The sequence below is a fragment of the Quercus robur genome, chromosome 8, assembly GCF_932294415.1.
Source record: "Quercus robur chromosome 8, dhQueRobu3.1, whole genome shotgun sequence".
Lineage (NCBI taxonomy): Eukaryota > Viridiplantae > Streptophyta > Magnoliopsida > Fagales > Fagaceae > Quercus > Quercus robur.
The window spans coordinates 8,912,921-8,932,913 of NC_065541.1; the positions used below are offsets into that span (position 1 = coordinate 8,912,921).

The following is a 19,993-nucleotide window of genomic DNA, read 5'->3' on the forward strand; positions in this document are numbered from 1 at the left end:
TATTATTGCCACAAAAAAAAAAAAAAACTTCCTTTCTTTATAATTGGTTTTTCTCACACACCAAAAACTACAATTTGTGTTCAACTTGATCATACAATATGAAAATTTGGAATCTTATAATTATTTTTTACTAGAATAACTGCCTCTTCTATAGGTTTTTAATTTGGTGGTAAGTGAAACATTTTAGGCTTATCAGACTAAACCAATTTCGAATTCTTATTTGGATTTCTGTTGATGGTTCAAGCATCAAAAGCAAGAGAAAGGATATTTGATGGTGATATTTAGTCTAGACTCCAGAGTGGATTAAGTTTAATGTACATAATATATTATTTTTTATTCTAGAGACTTTATAATTTGGCTAATCCTTATTGCTATCCAATCATATAGAAATGCACATTTTCACACTATGAAGGAATTCATCAAAAAAATAAACATAATAATATCATTATTCTGCCATCTGGCACAGTTTGAAGGCCAAAAACCTTTTTTTTTTTTTTTTTTTTTTTTTACTTTCCAAGTTCTTTGTGTACCACAGCGCACTCTTGGTGTGATGGTCACTCTACAAGTACTAATTCTTGTAGGGGTGTGAGGGGGCATGGCCTAAAGTTTAAGTCTTTAAAAATGAACTTCACACGCATATATCTCAAAGCAAAAAAATAAAAAGCAAAACAAAAAGTTCTCTTTGTGGAAGATTTTGGGCTTTTGAGGAATTAGGACGGGAGATTTTTAGTAAGATAATAATATAATTTGTCAGTGATTTCTAATTAATTTAATTGATTTTTTTAGTAAGATAATAATACAATTTGTCAGTGAGTTCTAATTAATTTAATTGATAAAATCTTTTATTGTTAAACAAGAAATATACGAGGTTTGATATCTACTTACACAATATATATATATATATATATATGGGTAGGTGTCTATTAAAAAACAACTTTATGTCAAATCAGTTTGTTTTATGTCAGATTTTTCACTAACTTTATAGGATGTAGAGCCAATAAAACTAACTTTTTGAGTTTCACTTATCATTTCAGTACTATTTTCAGTCATCTTATCAATTTATACCAATTTTTTTATCAAGTGCACCTTACAATAAATCATCCTTAACTGACACGTGCCCATTAACATTTCCTTATGGTTAAATTTGATAAAATTATTTTCATCAAGCGCACTTGCTTATGGTTAAATTTCAGTTGATTCTAGGATAATATATGAGGGAGACTCTTGTAGCAGATAACGTAATACAGAGAGAATTTTATGTTTTTTATTTTTAGTTTTTTTAAATTATCCTATATTTCCTTAGTCTATCTTTATATTAAGATAATGCCAAAATGTAATGATATTATTATGGTGCAATGTAAATGATTATTAAAAGATATTGTGAGCATTGGTCCCTTTCCCAGTGACTTGTAATGAAGCATGTATTATAGGTGATGAGCAGTCAGGATTGCAACGATTGAATGATGTGTACACTAGTAACTATAGATGTCTAAAACTGTTGTGAACTGCACAAGTTCAAGTACATTACAAAAGCTCCCTCCAAAAATGGGCTATGTTTTGGTGAACGAGTTCAAGAACACTAGCAAGGATTACTCCATCTAAAATTCTTCTCATCTGTATCTAAACTGTAACTACTGAGTCTATATAAATGAAAGTAAAGACCACACGATTATTGGTGTGGAGCACAACATTATTCAATGTATACTTGTTCTTTTAAAATCTAATTCAAGCCAGAACTATCTCAATAATAATTTAAAATTTTAAAAATAAACAACAGATTGAATTACCATTTAAATTATTAATATATATACATATATATATATATAAAGGAAAATCTATCGGAGGCATGTTATTGGAAGCCTAACTCAAAACCAAATCAAACTCAAATAACAAAATCTAAACTAATTCAACCAAGAAAATCTATCGGAGGCATGTTATTGGAAGCCTAACTCAAAACCAAATCTAACTCAAATAACAAAATCTAAACTAATTCAACCAAGAAATCTAAACCTAAATCATATTCAAATCCCAAATTTTAAAACCAAAAAAAAAAAAAAAGGAAAAAAAAAACAAAAACTACACCATGTCTCTCTATGCCTTAGGGACTCCATCTCTGCATGTATATGCGGTTCCAACAAAAAACATTAAATAAGATTAAAAAGTAAAAAGAAAATATCAACGCAATGTTCAATCCCATACTTATTTGAACCCAATGATTTCAAATTAGAAATGAAAGAACTAAAAATCAAATTAATATTTTAGTGATTTTTGTAATCTATTAAAAAAAATAACAAAAGCAAATATCAAAAATTGAGAAAACAAACATTTTGATAGAGAAACCCAAAAACAAATCTAAACCAAAATTAAATCTAAACCTATCCAACCAAAAAACTCAAAAAAAAAGTCACGTTTCAAACCCAAATCTAAAAAATGGGGAAAATGTATCAATGCTGGTTCCGATGATCTAATGATACTCATTCATTTTGTTTTTTAATTTAGTTAAATAGTAATTTGAAACAACTTAAATCAAACAGTTGGTTAACTTAACATCCCTGAAACATTATATTTTTTCGCCGTTTATCGTTATAACTCTTCATTGCATGTCTAACGGGAGTGGATATATTATGGAATTGTCTTCTGCAATTATGTAATAGAAATGTCAATTTTTTTGAAATGAAGTAGATTTGTGTTTGTTTGTAAAAAAATCTTTAGCTTTTTACTTGTCTTAATTTTTTTTTTTAAATGAGAAAAAAAAAATCTAGCTTTTAGTTTTTAATTTTTATCACATATTTAACATAAAAGCTACCATAAATATATATTTTGTTAAATACTATACAAATAAGCTATCGAAAATTGCAAAATATCAAACAAACACAAGTCAAAACCATAGTTTTAAAAACCAAACAAAGAATTAAAAAAAAAAAAAAATTAGATTGGTTTTCCATTCTCTAGCCGATGTCCAATCATCATAAATAAATAAATTTTATAAAAAAAATTATAATTATATTTTTTATATGGATCTAGTTAGTGCATTTATGGAGAATTGAAAAAACTGTCAAAACAATTAATCATTTTTTCAATTTTTCATAAAATAGTTTATTAATACATGCCCTTAGAGTATACGATAATAAAACCTTTTTATATTGCTGTTAATTTTCTATTTTATATTGGAATTGAGTCATCTTCCCCATTTTATTGTAAATTTTTATTTTTATTTTTTATTGGTGTATAAATCTAGAAGCAAATCTGTAGATTTTGTACCATACTTAATGAGCTAAAAAGATTATTTAAAAATAGGGTCATGTTAACGAGTGCCGTAAGGCATTGGTTAAGAATCTATTTTAAAAAAGTTTTGACATTATTTTTATGGGAAATGAAAAAAGTTATCAAGATATTAATTATTTTTTTTTCTTTTTTCATAAAAACTTTCTTTAATTAAATTCTTAACTAATACCGTACTGCACTCGTTAACATTTTCCTTTAAAATAAATAAAAACATTCAAGCATCTAGCGTATAGGTTGTGAACAGTGGTCACGATCTTCAAACCAGATTTTTTTTATTTTTTATATTAGAAAGATCTTCAAACCAGTTAATTTAAGCATTTAGTGGACAGTGGACAGTGGACGCTATCTTCAAACCAGTCAATTTCATTTTTGTATAAGAAAATAGGAAAAGGTAATTTTTAATAGGATTGGACCCTTTTTAATAGTACAAACTTAATTATTTAAATTTAAAAAAAAAAAAAAAAAAAAAAATCAAACTCAAAAAGTTAAATAGATCAGGCTAAGATTCTTATTCATTCCTTTTTGCGCTTACCAGAACCATCGATTCATTCAAAACCATAAACCATAAAACAGATGTAAACAGCTCAATACATCAAAAATAATTGTGAACTTTTTTTATTTTCTCAGTCATCTTCTGTAGCAGAGGGCAATAATCAGTCACGGTTTGCGTTCGTCCAGTCCAATTTAAATCAACGCAGTCGCGATGTTGACCAAACTTATCAAGAGCTTCATCAAGGTATAGATCATAGTCATCACAACTCAGTCATTGCTAGAAAGAGAGGCAAAAAGAGAAATGGATGCTGAAATCAAGAACTTCATAAAGGTATGGATCACAGCCATCACATCTCTTTGTTATTGTTACTACATAGTTGCAAGGATCCCAAGAGGAATGATTAGGCTCTTCTTCCTCCTCCCCATCTTTTACCTCTTCACCATGCTCCCTTGTAACCTCAACTCTTTCCATCTTGGTGCCCCCACTGCCTTCTTCCTTGGTTGGCTTGGCAACTTCAAGCTCCTCCTCTTTGCCTTTGACCAAGGCCCTTTATCACCACCCCTACCAAAACTTCTTCATTTCATATCCATTGCTTGCCTTCCCATTAAACTCAAACAAGACCCACCTCCAAACACCAAAAACAACAAAAACTCATCTCACAAAAGCACCCCAAAATCCTATAATCCTACAAAAATGACTAGATCTATGTTGCTGGTTATAAAAGCCTTGTTTCTTGCCATGATAATACGTGCATATAACCATAGGTCAAATTTACATCCATATGTTATTTCAGCTCTCTATTGTTGCCACATCTATCTTGCTGCGGAAATTGTCCTGGCCTTGGCTGCTGCCCCGGTTCAAGCCATTTTTGGGTTTGAGATTGAGCCACAATTCAACGAGCCCTACTTTGCCACCTCACTACAAGACTTTTGGTGCCATAGGTGGAACCTTATGGTTACAAGTATTCTACGACCTACCGTTTACATTCCTGTTCGTTGTATTTCTGCTAATGTAATTGGGTCACGTTGGGCTGCTCTACCAGCCATTATTTCGACCTTCATAGTGTCAGGCTTAGCTCATGAAGTAATATATTTTTACTTCACACGTGTGCATCCCACGTGGGAGGTAACATGGTTCTTTGTCCTACATGGCGTGTGCACGGCTATTGAGGTTGTGGTGAAGAAGGCAGTGGCCAACAAATGGCGGTTACACCGAGCAATTTCGGGGCCATTGACAATTGTGTTTATGGCGGTGACCGGTGGTTGGTTGTTTTTTCCACAATTAACAAGAAATGGTGTGGATATGAAGGCCATAGAGGAGTACTCAATTTTAGTTGATTTTGTCCCATTTTACAAAGCTGTATGCCACACTTTTATGTTGTAACTTCATTTGTTCCTACCCTAGCCCCTACCAAAGTCACATTTATTTGTTGGTTTAGTCAATAGCTTAAGATGAAAAATATTTATCACAATGGATGAAACTTTGTATAATTTTTTTTTTTTTAGGAAAAAACTTTGTTTAATGAAACAAAATAAAGATGATAATCTTTTTAAAAAAATGCTCTTAAATGGTTTATACGTGTTTATAACTTCATTACTTGATCTTATGTATTTTATTATGTTCTTTTTCTTTATTATTATTATTTATGCTTGGTTAAATCACATATTATAATATAAGTATTGTACTTTATATAAGTAACTTTCAATTTTAATCATTAAATAATAAAAATAAAAAATAAAGGTGAAAATATGAAAATATTTTGTGAGCTGGAAGAGACTAAAGAGGTACTGCATCAGATATTTCGTATATTCTCAATCTTAACATATACCATTTTTTTTTCCCTCTAAAAAAACATATATCATTTTCAATCATTTATAGCCAAAAAAAAAAAAAAAAAAAGGGGGTAGGAGGAAGTTTGTAATGAGCTTTTAATGCGCTTGACTTGACGATGCTGTGGTGGGTGGTCAGGTGTCAGAGCAATTAAAAAAAAAAACAAAAAAGTAGTCACAAGACTCACAGCGTATTAGACAATAGTGGCTATCTTTTTGGCTTCCCCAACCTTCTATTTAACTGTGTGATAGGTAATTGTGAGTTGCTTCCGACGATATGATATTCCATTCTCTTATATTTGTAGCGAAATACACAATAAATTTAATTAGTAAAATTCATTATATATAAAAATAAGAAACACTATATTATCATGCTTTGAAAACATTAAACAATTCTTACTTGTGTAACTTCATTAGTTTTTTTTTTTTTTTTTTCTTTTGAGAATCGTGTAACTTCATTAATTGATTTTATAATTTTTTTCCTTTATTATATTTTGTAATTTGGGATATTAGAAATACTAAATAAATATATTGTATTTCTCAAATAATAAAATATACATGAGTGCTTTTATATAGGAGGTAAAATATGTAGTACAAGTATTTATGCTATACAAGTAAATAAGGTGAGCCTAAAGCTCACAACCTATTACACATTAACAACCCCCTCAAACTCAAGGTGGATGCGAAACCAACTTGAGGTTGTTAATCAAAGCACGAAGACATCCCTTAGAATGTGATTTGGCAAAGATATTTTCAAGTTGATCTTTAGAGGAGACTGAGAACAGTTTAAGAGCACCATGGACAAGATGATAACAGATAAAATGACAATCGATCTCGATATGTTTAGTTCGTTCATGGAAGACATCATTGTGAGCAATATGAATGACACTCTGCTTGTCACAATAAAAAGGAGTAGTAGAGGATGTAAACACACCTAAGTCCTTAAAGTCAACCTACGTCCTTTGATTTTAGTTGATTTTGTCAAAGCCAACCTACCATTGCACTTGCCCTTGGGCAAAAGTTAGTGTCCCATTTTACAAAGCTGTATGCCACACTTTTATGTTGTAACTTCATTTGTTCCTACCCTAGCCTCTACCAAAGTCACATTTATTTGTTGGTTTAGTCAACAGCTTAAGATGAAAAATATTTTTCACAATGGATGAAACTTTGTATAATTTTTTTTTTTTTTTTAATTTTTGAGGAAAAAACCTTGTTTAATGAAACAAAATAAAGATGACAATCTTTTAAAAAAAATGCTCTTAAATGGTTTACACGTGTTTATAACTTCATTACTTCATTACTTGATCTTATGTATTTTATTATGTTCTTTTCTTTATTGTTATTGTAGGGACACAAATTGTTTAACGGCCCAAGAGTAACGTTGGGCTCGTATGCAATGGACCCAACAATATGATTTGTAAAGAGTGGGCTTGAATGGCAAGACCTTGGGCACAGATGGACGGTTAGATCGTGGCGTCCATGGAAATTCTTGTGCGGGCGGGCCTAGCTTGGCTAGCTAAGCCCTCCATTGGGACGGGTCGTAGGACTGTTGTCCTCGGACGCTGTCCAAGAATCCTTGTGTCCTTCCCTCTCTCCTCTTTTTACCGGGAGCAGAGAGCCCTCCTCTCCTCTGTACTACCTCCTCGGCTTTATCTTATTCTCTTGTATCTTTCTTTTCGATTATGTAGTTAGCTTTAATATAAGCTGATTCCAGCTTTTCATTGTACGCTGTACTATTTCTTTGTTTTAATAAAAAGAGAATTTATTTACTGGTTTTGAATATCTTTCTTTTTTGCAACACTACTTTGTGAATGGGTGTGTTCCATGTGTGTCTTTCTTCAATGATACTTAGAGCAGGAAACCTTGAAACATAATCCAACTAATTCTAATTTACCGACATTACCAAGCATAATAACGATAATTCATAGTAAGTTAAACTTAGGAAGCTAACCGAGATAACAGCTGAGTATTCTGTAATAAGTGCGAGAAGACTGTCCGAGAACGATAAACTCTAAATAATTCATCCGAGGGGGTGACCGAACAGTAAGGGACTCCGATTGTGTTTTTGGCAACATATTGCTCTATATTGCCTCAATCCCTTTGGTGCTGAGGATCCGAGAGCAGACTTGAGAATCCATGCAGTGTAGGAATTAACCCAATTGTTAATGGAGAGTTCTCCTCGGATAGATTCTAAGGTCCATGTAATGTAGTTTTTCTTTTAAGTATTTGGCTTCCCCATAGGCTTGAATCCGAGGACCATGCAAGGCCTTGGTTCTGTCCAAAACTTGTATTTTTTCTTGTAAGTAGTTGGTTTCCCCAGAGGCTTGAGTCCGAGGACCATGCAAGGCCTTGGTTCTGTTCAAAACTTGTATTTTTTCTTGTAAGTAGTTGGTTTCCCCAGAGGCTTGAGTCCGAAGACCATGCAAGGCCTTGGTTCTGTCCAAAACTTGTATTTTTTCTTGTAAGTAGTTGGTTTCCCCAGAGGCTTGAGTCTGAAGACCATGCAAGGCTTTGGTTCTGTCCAAAACTTGTATTTTTTTCTTGTAAGTAGTTGGTTTCCCCAGAGGCTTGAGTCCGAAGACCATGCAAGGCCTTGGTTCTGTCCAAAACTTGTATTTTTTCTTGTAAGTAGTTGGTTTCCCCAGAGGCTTGAGTTTGAGGACCATGCAAGGTCTTGGTTCTGTCCAAAACTTGTATTTTTTCTTGTAAGTAGTTGGTTTCCCCAGAGGCTTGAATCCGAAGACCATGCAAGGCCTTGGTTCTGTCCAAAACTTGTATTTTTCCCTCTAAGTAGTTGGTTTCCCCAGAGGCTTGAGTCCGAGGACCATGCAAGGCCTTGGTTCTGTCCAAAACTTGTATTTTTTCTTGTAAGTAGTTGGTTTCCCCAGAGGCTTGAGTCCGAAGACCATGCAAGGCCTTGGTTCTGTCCAAAACTTGTATTTCTTCTTGTAAGTAGTTGGTTTACCTAGAGGCTTGAGTCCGAAGACCATGCAAGACCTTGGTTCTGTCCAAAACTTGTATTTTTTTCTTGTAAGTAGTTGGTTTCCCCAGAGGCTTGAGTCCGAAGACCATGCAAGGCCTTGGTTCTGTCCAAAACTTGTATTTGTTCATTTATTTATTTATTTTCCGAAGGTTAGCTCCTCGAACAAGGTGGGGGAAGCTAGCTTGATGTTTGAAGCCCCTAGACTTGCCCATGCCATTGGCACTGCGAGGCGTAGCCCCTAGTGGGAACTTATGTTGGAACAACAAAAATGTGTCGCTGGTCATAAAGGCATCCTCATAGACCCTTACTCGACAAAAGCTTAACTCCATCGCCGTCTGAGCCAACGCGCAAGCCATCCCCACAGACGGCGCCAATTGTATGGACATGAATTGTTTAACGGCCCAAGAGTAACGTTGGGCTCGTATGCAATGGACCCCAACAATATGATTTGTAGAGAGTGGGCTTGAATGGCAAGACCTTGGGCACAGGTGGACGGTTAGATCATGGCGTCCATGGAAATTCTTGTGCGGGCGGGCCTGGCTTGGCTAGCTAAGCCCTCCATTGGGACGGGTCGTAGGACTGTTGTCCTTGGACGCTGTCCAAGAATCCTTGTGTCCTTCCCTCTCTCCTCTTTTTACCGGGAGCAGAGAGCCCTCCCTCTTTCTTCTGGGGAGTTCTTCCTTTTATATCCGTCTTTCTTTTCTTCCTTTAGGTTCACGTGTAAGTCTCACCCTTTTTTCGGGGTACAGACCTGTCCTGTCAACCCATACTCCAGTATGGTTTGGGGTCACTGGGAAAGTTAAAGGGTATGGTTTAGAGTATAGACTTGTCAGATACAGGGCTTGGTATTATGATGTTGGTAGCTTTTTCCCTTACCCTGCCCCTGAACTCAGTTTCCCCCCTTCCTCAGGCATTTCGTGAGGTGCCGAGCAGGAGGTTGTCCTCGGCAATGGCTCTCCTCGACGTGGGCCCTAGCCCCTGGGCCCCCATGCATAATGGACCTGGGCCGCGAATTCACTAGCCCCACAATTATTATTTATGCTTGGTTAAATCACGTATTATAACATAAGTATTGTATTTGATACAAGTAACTTTCAATCTTAATTATTAAATAACAAAAGTAAAAAAAAGAAAAAAAATATATAAAGGTGAAAATATGAAAATATTTTGTGAGATGGAAGAGACTAAAGAGTTACTGCATCAGATATTTCACATATTCTCAATCTTAACATATACCATTTTTTTTTCCTTCAAAAAAACATTTATCATTTTCAATCATTTATAGCAAGTCGGAGGAAGTTTGTAATGGGGTTTTAATGTGCTTGACTTGACGATGCTGTGGTGAGTGGTCGGATGTCAGAGCAATTAAAAACAAAAAACAAAAAAGTGGTCACAAGACTCACAGTGTATTTGACTTTTTGGCTTCCCTAACCTTCTATTTAATTGTGATAGGTAATTGTGAGGTGCTTCCGCCGTTATGATATTCCATTCTCTTATATTTGTAGCGAAAAACGTAATAAATTTAAGGGATAATTACAGTAAACCCATATGTGGTTAGATCCGTTTATATTGTATCGACCCGTGATTTAAAATTTATCACTTTACCAACCTGAGGTGCTTTCCGTTAGGAATCTGTTACCCACCTCTCCGTTTGTCGTTAGAAAAACACATTTTTAAAGAAAAACAAACATAACAAAGATAAAAAAGTTAGGACTTTTTATTGCTTAAGAACTTCTTTGAGAACAAAACACAGGAATAGCACAGATCAAATGCTATTCCTGATTAAAAGTGATTTCATTGAGCATTTGTTTTTTTATTTTTGTTTTTTTTATAGATCTCTCCAACTTTTATTCAAACCAAACCAAACCCAAAAAAAAATTCCAAATTCCAAATCCCAGAAAACAAATTACCAGAAATATATTTTGCTGTTGATCCTTGTCCTCCATTCCAAATCCATTCTCTGCAACCAGTCCGACGACCGTGATCGACGCTTCGCGAGATCACGCCGTCGATCGCGACGTTGATCGCGATCTCGCCTTCGCAAGATCGCGCCGTCGCGAGATCGTGACGTTGATCGCGATCTCGTCTTCGCGAGATCGCGCCGGCGAGATCACGATCATTGATGATTTTTTTCTAGGTTGTGGCTTGTGTTTTTCTGGATTTGTGTTTTCCTTCTTCTTTTCCAAACACCAGAAAATATTGGGTTTTCCACGTTTGGGTTCTTTTGTGAATTCTTTTGTGAATGAACCCTTTTGTGAATTCTTTTTTGGGTTCTGTAATTGCTTCCTAATCCACGTTTCAATGGGTTTTCCAAGTGTGGAGCATGTAATTGGATTGTTAGGAACTATTTGATGAAGTCTTTATTGAAGGAATTGTCCTATACTCCCACCTCTGCGTCATCCTCCTGATTAAAAGGGATTTCATTGAGCATTTGATCTGTGCTATTCCTGTGTTTTGTTCTTCTTAAGAAATAAAAACCCTACTTTTTTTATCTTTGTTATGTTTGTTTTTCTCTAAAAATGTGTTTTTCTAACGGCAAACGAAGAGGTGGGTAACAGATCCCTAACGGAAGGCACCTCAGGTGGGCAAAGTGATAAGTTTTGAACCACGGGTAGGCATAGTGTAAACGGGCCTAACCACAGGTGGGTTTACTGTAATTATCGCTAAATTTAATTAGTAAAATTTACCATATATGAAAATAAGAAACACTATATTATCGTGCTCTGAAAACATTAAACAATTCTTACTTGTGTAACTTTATTACTTGATTTTATAAATTTTTTTCCTTTATTATATTTTGTAATTTGGGATGTTAGAAATACTGAATAAATGTATTGTATTTCTCAAATAATAAAATATACATGAGTGCTTTTATATATGAGGTAAAATGTGTAGTACAAGTATATATGCTATACAAGTAAACAAGGTGGGCCTAAAACCCACAACTTATTACACGTTAACAACCCCCCTCAAACTCAAGGTGGGTGTGAGAGACATCCCTTAGAATGTGATTTGATAAAGATATCTGCAAGTTGATCTTTAAAGGAGACTGAGAACAACTTAAGAGCACAATGGACAAGATGATAACGAATAAAATTACAATCGATCTCGATATATTTAGTTCGTTCATGGAATACATCATTATGAGTAATATGATTGGCATTCTAGTTGTCACAATAAAGAGGAGTAACAGAGGATGTAAACACACCTAAATCCTTAAGAAGCCATCATAGTCAAAGGAGGTCAAATGTGGTATTAACAAGGGCACGATATTCTGCTTCAGTACTAGAACGAGCCACAAAGGTTTGTTTCTTACTTCGCCAAGAAATCAAAGAAGAACCAAGAAGAAAGAAATAGCCAATAGTAGACCTGTAATCAGTGGGATCTCCTGCCCAATCAGTATCAGAGAATAGATGGAGAACAAGAGGAGGTTGAGAAGAGTAGAAAGGGCCATGGAAGAGAGTGCCCTTCAAGTATCGAATAATGTACAGAACAACAGCATAGTGAGTCGATCGTGAGATAAACTAGGCTGCCAACTAAGGTAAAGAGAGGGATTAGACAGTGTTTTCCCTCCTGAGGAAGTCGGATGTGCATTAAGTTCAATTGGAATATTAACAGTCTTACTATCAGTGAGTCCAACTCAAGACAAAAGTTTAGAAGTATACTTGGCTTGAGTAATATAAAGTTCATCTATAGAATGAATGATTTCAAGAACCAAGAAGTAGCTAAAACGTCCAAGATCTTTCATCTTAAATTACTAACTGAGAAAATTCTTAAGTTCTTGAATGTCACTGAAGTCATCACCAATTATGATCATATCATCTACATATAGGAGAAGCAAAATAGTGCATTTGTTAGTGCGAAGAAGAAATAAGGCAGAATCATAATGACTGGTAATGTAACCCAAGCGAGAGATGGTAGATATGAACTTGGCAAACCAAGCTCATGGAACTTAAATAAGGTCATAAAATGTACATCGAAGGTGACAAACCTTGTTCGGTTCAATAAAGAGACTAGGAGAAGGTTGTATATAAACTTCTTCACTTAAATTCCCATTAAGGAAGGCATTTTTGACATTTAAAAAATGTCCCATGTATTGGCAGCGGCAACAGCTAAGAAGGCACGAACAGATGAGATTCGAGCAACTAAAGCAAATGTCTCGTCATAATCATTCTCATACTCTTGTGTAAAACTTTTTGCAACAAGACAAACTTTATATCGCTCAATGGACCCATCAAAGTGAGTCTTAATCTTATAGATCCACTTATAACCAACCACAGATTTCCCAAGGGGAAGAGTCACCAAATCCCAAGTATGGTTTTTAGATAATGTATCTAGTTCTTCTTTCATTGCAATTTGCCATAAAGGGTCAGTGGAGGCATCATGATAGGTGTGAGGCTCATGCAGTGTAACAAGGGCAGTGTAACAATGATAGTCAAGTAAATGTGCAAGAATGGATCTTACTTGAGTTGAGTGACGAGGTGGAATTTCTTGTGCAAGATCTTCAGGCAAAGCAGGAGCAGGGGACCTAAGCTCAGGGTTAGGTGGCTCCTCTTCAACTTGTTCATCTTCCACCTGTTCATTAGAAGGTGATCTAAGAGAGGTATAAAAATATCTGGTGGTTGGATAGAGGAGTCTATAGGAGGACCAGGAGCAACTATAGAAGGAATATATGGCTCATCTGGAAAAAGATCTAAGACAAAAGAGGTAGATAGGGAGGCACAGAAGTGAGAGAGCTCAACAAAGGAGCAATGTTCCTAAAAGACAACATTGCGGGAGATACAAAGATGATGAGAGACAGGATCATAACACCAATACCTCTTTTGAGTTTCGTTATAGCCAAGAAAACAACAAAGTCTAGACTGAGGCTTAAGTTTGTTATGCTTATGCGACTGAAGAAGAACGAAACAAGTAAAACCGAAGGAACAAAGGTGGTGATAATATGGAGGTGACCCAAAAAAGTGCTCATTTGGAGTTTGATTTTGAATGATAGGACTGAGAATGTGATTAATAGCATGAACAACATGAAGATTAGCTTCGCCCCAAAAAAGAGTAGGAACTTTGGGAGAGAGAAGGAGAGCACGAACAGTGTCAAGAATATGACAAAATTTTTGTTCAGCTCTACCATTTTGCTGAGAGGTACTTGGATAAGTTAGTTGATTAATAGTGCCATAGGAATGAAAAATAGCTTAGAAAGTATATTGAGTGTATTCAAGAGCATTATTAGATTGAAAAATTTTGATTCGTTTGGAAAATTAAGTTTCAACCATTTTTGCAAAATTAGAATATACTTGTAATAATTCAGAACGGTGTTTCATATGAAAAATCCAGTTATGGCGAGAATAATTATCAACAAAGACAACAGAATATCGAGATCCACTAATATTAGAGACAGATGAAGGCCCCCAAATATCAGAATGAATTAGGTCAAAGATATCAGTGGACATTGATTTACTAGTATTGAAAGGTAAAGCTGGTTGTTTTCCTAACTAAAACAAAACACGGTCAAAATTTTCTATGAACACTGAACCTAACAAACCTCTAGAAGCCAAGTGTTGTACCCAAGAGGAAGATGCGTGACCAAGTCAGGCATGCCAAAGTGCAAGGGAATGAATAGAAAAAACTGCAGTAGCTACAACAACAACAGAAACCGGAGCAACAGGTGGAAGATGAAGGTTGTCCACGGGAAGCATACGCCCAACTCTGGGACCGGTCCCAAGCTCTTGTTCCGTCCTTGGATCCTGCACAATATACCCAAAATAATCAAAGGTAATGCGATAGCCCAACTCAGCTAATTGTCCCACAGAAAATAAATTGTAAGAAAGGTTAGGAACATTAAAGACCCCAAGAACTGAGAGGTTGAAGGTTGAGATAGAATCTATATTATGACCAAACATTGCGAATTGATGTCGCATGGAAATTTTTTTTTACTATTCCATTTGGTACATCAATTTTTTCTATTCAAAAAATAACGACAATCACTAAATTGACATGATACTAAAAAGATTATGAACCAAATTGACACAATTAAAAGGTTAAGAACCAAATTGACATTTAGTGTAAAAGATAGGGATCAAATTAGTAATTTATCCTTTTTATATTGTTGTTAATTTTCTATTTTATTTTGAAATTGAGTCATCTACCCCATTTTATTGTAAAAAAATATTTCGTTTTATTGGTGTATAAATCTAAAAGCAAATCTGTACTGTACCATACTTAATGAGCTAAAAAGAATATTTAAAAAAATAAAAATTAAAAATAAAAACATTTAAGCATCTAGCGTAATGGTATAGGTTGTGGACAGTTGATACGATCTTCAAACCAGTTTTTTATTATTATTTTTTTTAGAACGATCTTCAAATCAGTTAAATTTTGGATATGTTTAGTTATGTTGTTTAAACAACACAGACATATATTTTTATAACATTTTTTCATCCATACACATTTCTATAACATTTAAATAATATTATTACAATAATATTACCAAACAAGTAAACATTTAGTACCCGTTTGGATTGCATTTTATTTGGCGTTTACATATTGCGTTTACGTTTTCAATCCTTTTTTTTTTCTGCCTGTGAACAATAAAATCACATGAATTTACTGTGCAAGGGACAAAAAACACTGTTCATGCATTGTTTACGTACTGTTCACGGGTCCCACGATACTATTCACATATTTAAAAATTATTTTACTACAGTATTTTCAATTTTCAGTTTTAACAAAAATAAATTTAATTCAAATGGACTGGGGGTAACTGGGTGGACACGATCTTCAAACCAGTTAATTTCATTTTTGTAAAAGAAAATATAAAAAGGCAATTTTTAAAACTATAAATTTACTTATTTAAATTAAAATATAGAAAAACTCAAAAAAGTTAAATACCAGAACTATCGATTTTGCGCTTAATTATTTATTGAGCTCATTATTGCACTTAATTACCAGAACTATCGATTCATTCAAAAGTCAAAACCATAAACCATACAATAGGTGCAAACAACTCAATACATCAAAAATAGTTTTGAACTTTTTTCTCATTCCTCCTGTATCAGAGGACTGGACAATAGTCAGTAAAGGTTTGCGTTGTGGCCATGTTGACCAAACTTACCATAAAATAAAGGAGAGAAGGAAAAATTGGATGTTGAAATCAAGAGCTTCATCAAGGTATAGATCATAGTCATCATCACAGCTAAGTCATTGCTAGAAAGAGAAGCAAAAAAGAGAAATGGATGCTGAAATCAAGAACTTCATAAAGGTATGGATCACAGCCATCACATCTCTTTGTTATTGTTACTACATAGTTGCAAAGATCCCAAGAGGAATGATAAGGCTCCTCTTCCTCCTCCCCATCTTTTACCTCTTTACCATGCTCCCTTGTAACCTCAACTCTTTCCATCTTGGTGGCTCTACTGCCTTCTTCCTTGGTTGGCTTGGTAACTTCAAGCTCCTCCTCTTTGCTTTTGACCAAGGCCCTTTATCACCACCCCTACCAAAACTTCTTCATTTCATATCCATTGCTTGCCTTCCCATTAAACTCAAACAAGACCCACCTCCAAACACCAAAAACAATAAAAGCCCATCTCACAAAAACACCCCAAAATCCCATAATCCTACAAAAGTGCCTAGATCTATGTTGTTGGTTATAAAAACCTTGTTTCTTGCCATGATAATATGTGCCTATGACTATAGACCAAATCTACATTCATATGTTATTTTAATTCTTTATTGTTGCAACACTTACCTTGTTGGAGAAATTATCCTAGCCTTGGCTGCTGCCCCGGTTCAAGCCATTTTTGGGTTTGAGATCGAGCCACAGTTCAATGAGCCCTACCTTGCTACCTCACTACAAGACTTTTGGGGCCATAGGTGGAACCTTATGGTTACAAGTATTCTACGACCTACCATTTACATTCCCATCCGTCGTATTTCTGCTAATGTAATTGGGTCACGTTGGGCTGCTCTACCAGCCATTATTGCGACCTTCGTAGTGTCAGGCCTAGCTCATGAAGTAATATATTTTTACTTCACACGTGTGCATCCCACATGGGAGGTAACATGGTTCTTTGTCCTACATGGCATGTGCACAGCTGTTGAGGTTGTGGTGAAGAAGACGGTGACAAACAGGTGGCAGTTACATCGGGCAATTTCGGGGCCGTTGACGGTTGGGTTTGTGGCGGTGACCAGTTTTTGGTTGTTCTTTCCACAATTAGTAAGAAATGGTATGGATGAGAAGGCAATAAAAGAGTACTCAATTTTAGCTGATTTTGTCAAAGTCAACCTGCCATTGCAATTGCCCTTAGACAAAAGTTAGTGTCCCATTTTTCAAAGATGCATACCACACTTTTATGTTGTAACTTCATTTTTAAAAGATGTCAATCTTTTAAAAATGCTCTTAAATGGTTCACACTTGTGTTTATTATGAATTTTTTGAACAAATTTTCTTTCTGGTTTTGAGAGAAATCCTTCAGACTTTTTATATATCTTTATATTGAATGTGAATTTTGAAAATTTAACCGTTGGATTATATGTTCTTATTATATCCTTCATACTTGCAAAATTTCAAGAAAATCAAAGATCAATTGCTATATCACCAAACAAATGTTAAAATGTCAAATTTTTGTGATCTAAAATTGTGTGTAAAAAATAAATTTATTGATCAAATAATAAATAACATCTGATTTGAATGAGAACATAGTAAGAATATAAGATATATGAAATTCAACTTTTAAATTATCAAAATTCATACTTCAAAAATAAATATATGAAAAGTTTGAAGAATTTCTCTACAAATTAGTTTGAAGAAAAATTTTGTTCATATTTTATGATGTTCTTTTTCTTTATTATTATTATTATTATTATTATTATTATTATTATTATTATTGCTTGGTTAAATCATGTATTATGCAATATATAAGTATTGAATTTGATGCAATACTTTTCAATGACCAAGATTGAAAGTACTAAAAAAAATATTAAAAAAAAAAGAGGTAGCTTTCTATCTTAACTATTAAATAAATCCTTCTAAAAAAACTTTCTCAAAAAAAAAAAACTATTAAATAAATAAAAAAGTTGAAGAAGAGTAAAAATGTGAAAATGTGAAAATATTTTGTGAGATAAGAGAAAGATATTGCACCAGATATTGCACGTATTCTCAATTCTTTTTTCCTTAAAAAAAAAAAAAAAAAAAAACCATGTACCGTTTTTCATCATTTATAGCAAGTAAGAGGAAGTTTTATAATGTGCTTTTAATGCACTTGATGATGCTGTGGTGAGTAGTTTTGTAATGTGCTTTTCATCATTTAATGTGAGATGTCAGAGCAATTAAAAAAAAAAAAAAAACAGAAAAGAGAGTGGCCACAAGACTCACAACGTGTTAGAATCTTTTTGGCTTCCCTACCGTTCTATTTAATTGGATAAATAAGTAATTGTCAGGTGCTTCCAAGCAAGATGCTATGATATTTCAACCTCTCGTGTTAATATTGAATCATCCAATTTTTTTTTTTTTTAAAGGGAATTTCAACTTATGATGTTTATTCTTGATAATAGTTTTTTATTATCGGATCAAAACACCAATCAGTTTTTGATATAGACAAAAATTAAACTCCAAATCTCTTATTCAACCAGTTGAGAGTTTCAACTTATGACGTCCATTTCAGATAATAGTTTTTTATCATTAGACCAAGACACCAATTAGTTTTTGGTATAAACGAAGATTAAACCTTAGATCTCTTATTCAATTATCTAAGATTTTACCAGTTGAGTTAACTGAAACCCACCACATAATGAATTTAATTAGTGAAAAATTCACCATGAATATGAAAATATGAAACACCATGTTATCGTGCTCCAAAAACATTAAACAATTCTCAACAATTCTTAGATATCTATCTTCATTACTTGACTTATGATTTTTCTTTCTTTGTTATATCTTTTTTCTTGATTAATTAAATCACGAATTATTTACACTTTTTCTTGAATAATCCCTTACATATTAAAAAAAAAAAAAAAAAAAACTATGTACTAATATTAATAAAAACATTGGTGTGGTGAGCCTTTTTGAGATTGTAGGCTAGGCTACCTCCTGCCACCTTCCGGCCCAAAGGTTCTGGATAGGAGAGTTAGGATCAGTCCAATTGCAATTCACCTTGAACCAGCTTGTACGCAAACTAAAGCCCCTTTGTTGAAACTTTGTTCACATGCCCATGGCAAATGAAACTGTTACAAGAGAGTTATGACAGACAAGTATAATATAACATCAATAAAAGATAAGCGCTTACTGTTAGTCAAAATGAGCAAAAAATTCCCAATTAAAAAAAAGAGCAGCACAACAATAGAAAATGCATTATAAGAAGAAATGATAAAAATAATAAAAGAAATTGTAACACCGATAATCAATAAGATTAAAGGAGAAAAGGTTAGTCTGCCATCCTTAGTTGTATTACGAAACTAAGACTAAAGAGGGAACCACTTCCTCAATATGGATAACCTCACAGGAAGGTCCTGCTGTAGAAATTACCCACTTTGAGAAGATGGACCTAAATGATTTATGCCCAAGAAATCTTTAATCCTTAATAGAGGGTAGGCTTTTAGAGGGAGATAATGAATTAGTCTATTGGTGCATGTCTACTATCACACTCTTGCCTACTCTCTGCTTTTCTTTCTTACTGTTTTCCTTTTCTAGGTTTAGTTACTCTGCTTTTCCACTCTTTTCTTTTTAGTTCTTGCTCGTGTGATGTTGTTTTTCTGGTGTTTTAGTGATGTGATTGTTGTCATATTGTGTTGCTGTGCACGGCAGAGTCTCCTTATATACTGTCTATCATGACTAATTTTTACCATTTTACCCCTTAACCACTTTTGTCAAGGTGTGGGTGTCCTTCCAGACCACCCACTGATCTGTCAATTGCCCAGCCACCACCACTTACCTATGCTGGCCATACCACATCTCATTACCAGACAAAGAAATCTATTTTGTTTGCTTATTCAATGTGGCATTCCCATCTGGATAAGGGTGGGCATTCTCTCTCACTATCCCTCATAGTATATACCTAGTGATTTCAACTCATTTTCCCCTCTTTTGGGTGGTATGTCCTTCCAGCAAGATATTTCCCCCAAAAGAGTTTGAGCGGGAACCCCCAGAATAGGCTCCCCCTTCTCCTCATCGTCAGACTATACCCTCTCTTACCTTTGACCTATGGCCCACCACTCCTGTATTGGCTGGATACAGGTTCGTGGTGCCTGAGCCTTATGCGTGCTCCACTTCCGTGTGTGTCCAAAACTTGTCTGCTGCTCATGCGTTTGCCATGGCCTAAAGGCCCGTCTGTGCGTTCTATTGCTCATTCTTGACCTCTTGTGGTGTGAACGGGTTTCTGAGCCTTCATTCTTTATGATTCGCTTTTTTCATAG

At 34.4% G+C, this 19,993-nt stretch overlaps 1 protein-coding gene across 2 annotated transcripts; it reads left to right on the top strand.

Moving 5' to 3' along the window:
- Positions 1–3,767: 3,767 nt before the first annotated feature.
- On the top strand, positions 3,768–17,098 carry LOC126694463 (long-chain-alcohol O-fatty-acyltransferase-like). Of its 2 annotated transcripts, none has more exons than XM_050390732.1 (2): positions 3,768–4,403; positions 16,141–17,098. In XM_050390732.1, the coding sequence occupies exons 1-2, from the start codon at positions 4,079–4,081 to the stop codon at positions 16,899–16,901; spliced, it is 1,086 nt and encodes a 361-aa protein (XP_050246689.1). In that variant the 5' UTR covers positions 3,768–4,078; the 3' UTR covers positions 16,902–17,098. The 2 variants fall into 2 exon arrangements, with proteins under 2 accessions (XP_050246689.1, XP_050246688.1); XM_050390731.1 differs by having other exon boundaries at positions 3,772–4,692; positions 16,430–17,098.
- The last annotated feature ends 2,895 nt before the right edge of the window (positions 17,099–19,993 follow it).

What these genes read in the sequence shown, in the direction of transcription:
- LOC126694463 (XM_050390732.1), top strand. Translation starts at nt 4,079, where the DNA reads ATGGATGCTGAAATCAAGAACTTCATAAAGGTATGGATCACAGCCATC. An exon ending in TAAACTCAAACAAGACCCAC is followed by an intron (nt 4,404 to 16,140) that starts CTCCAAACACCA and finishes AACAAGACCCAC; the next exon opens with CTCCAAACACCAAAAACAAT.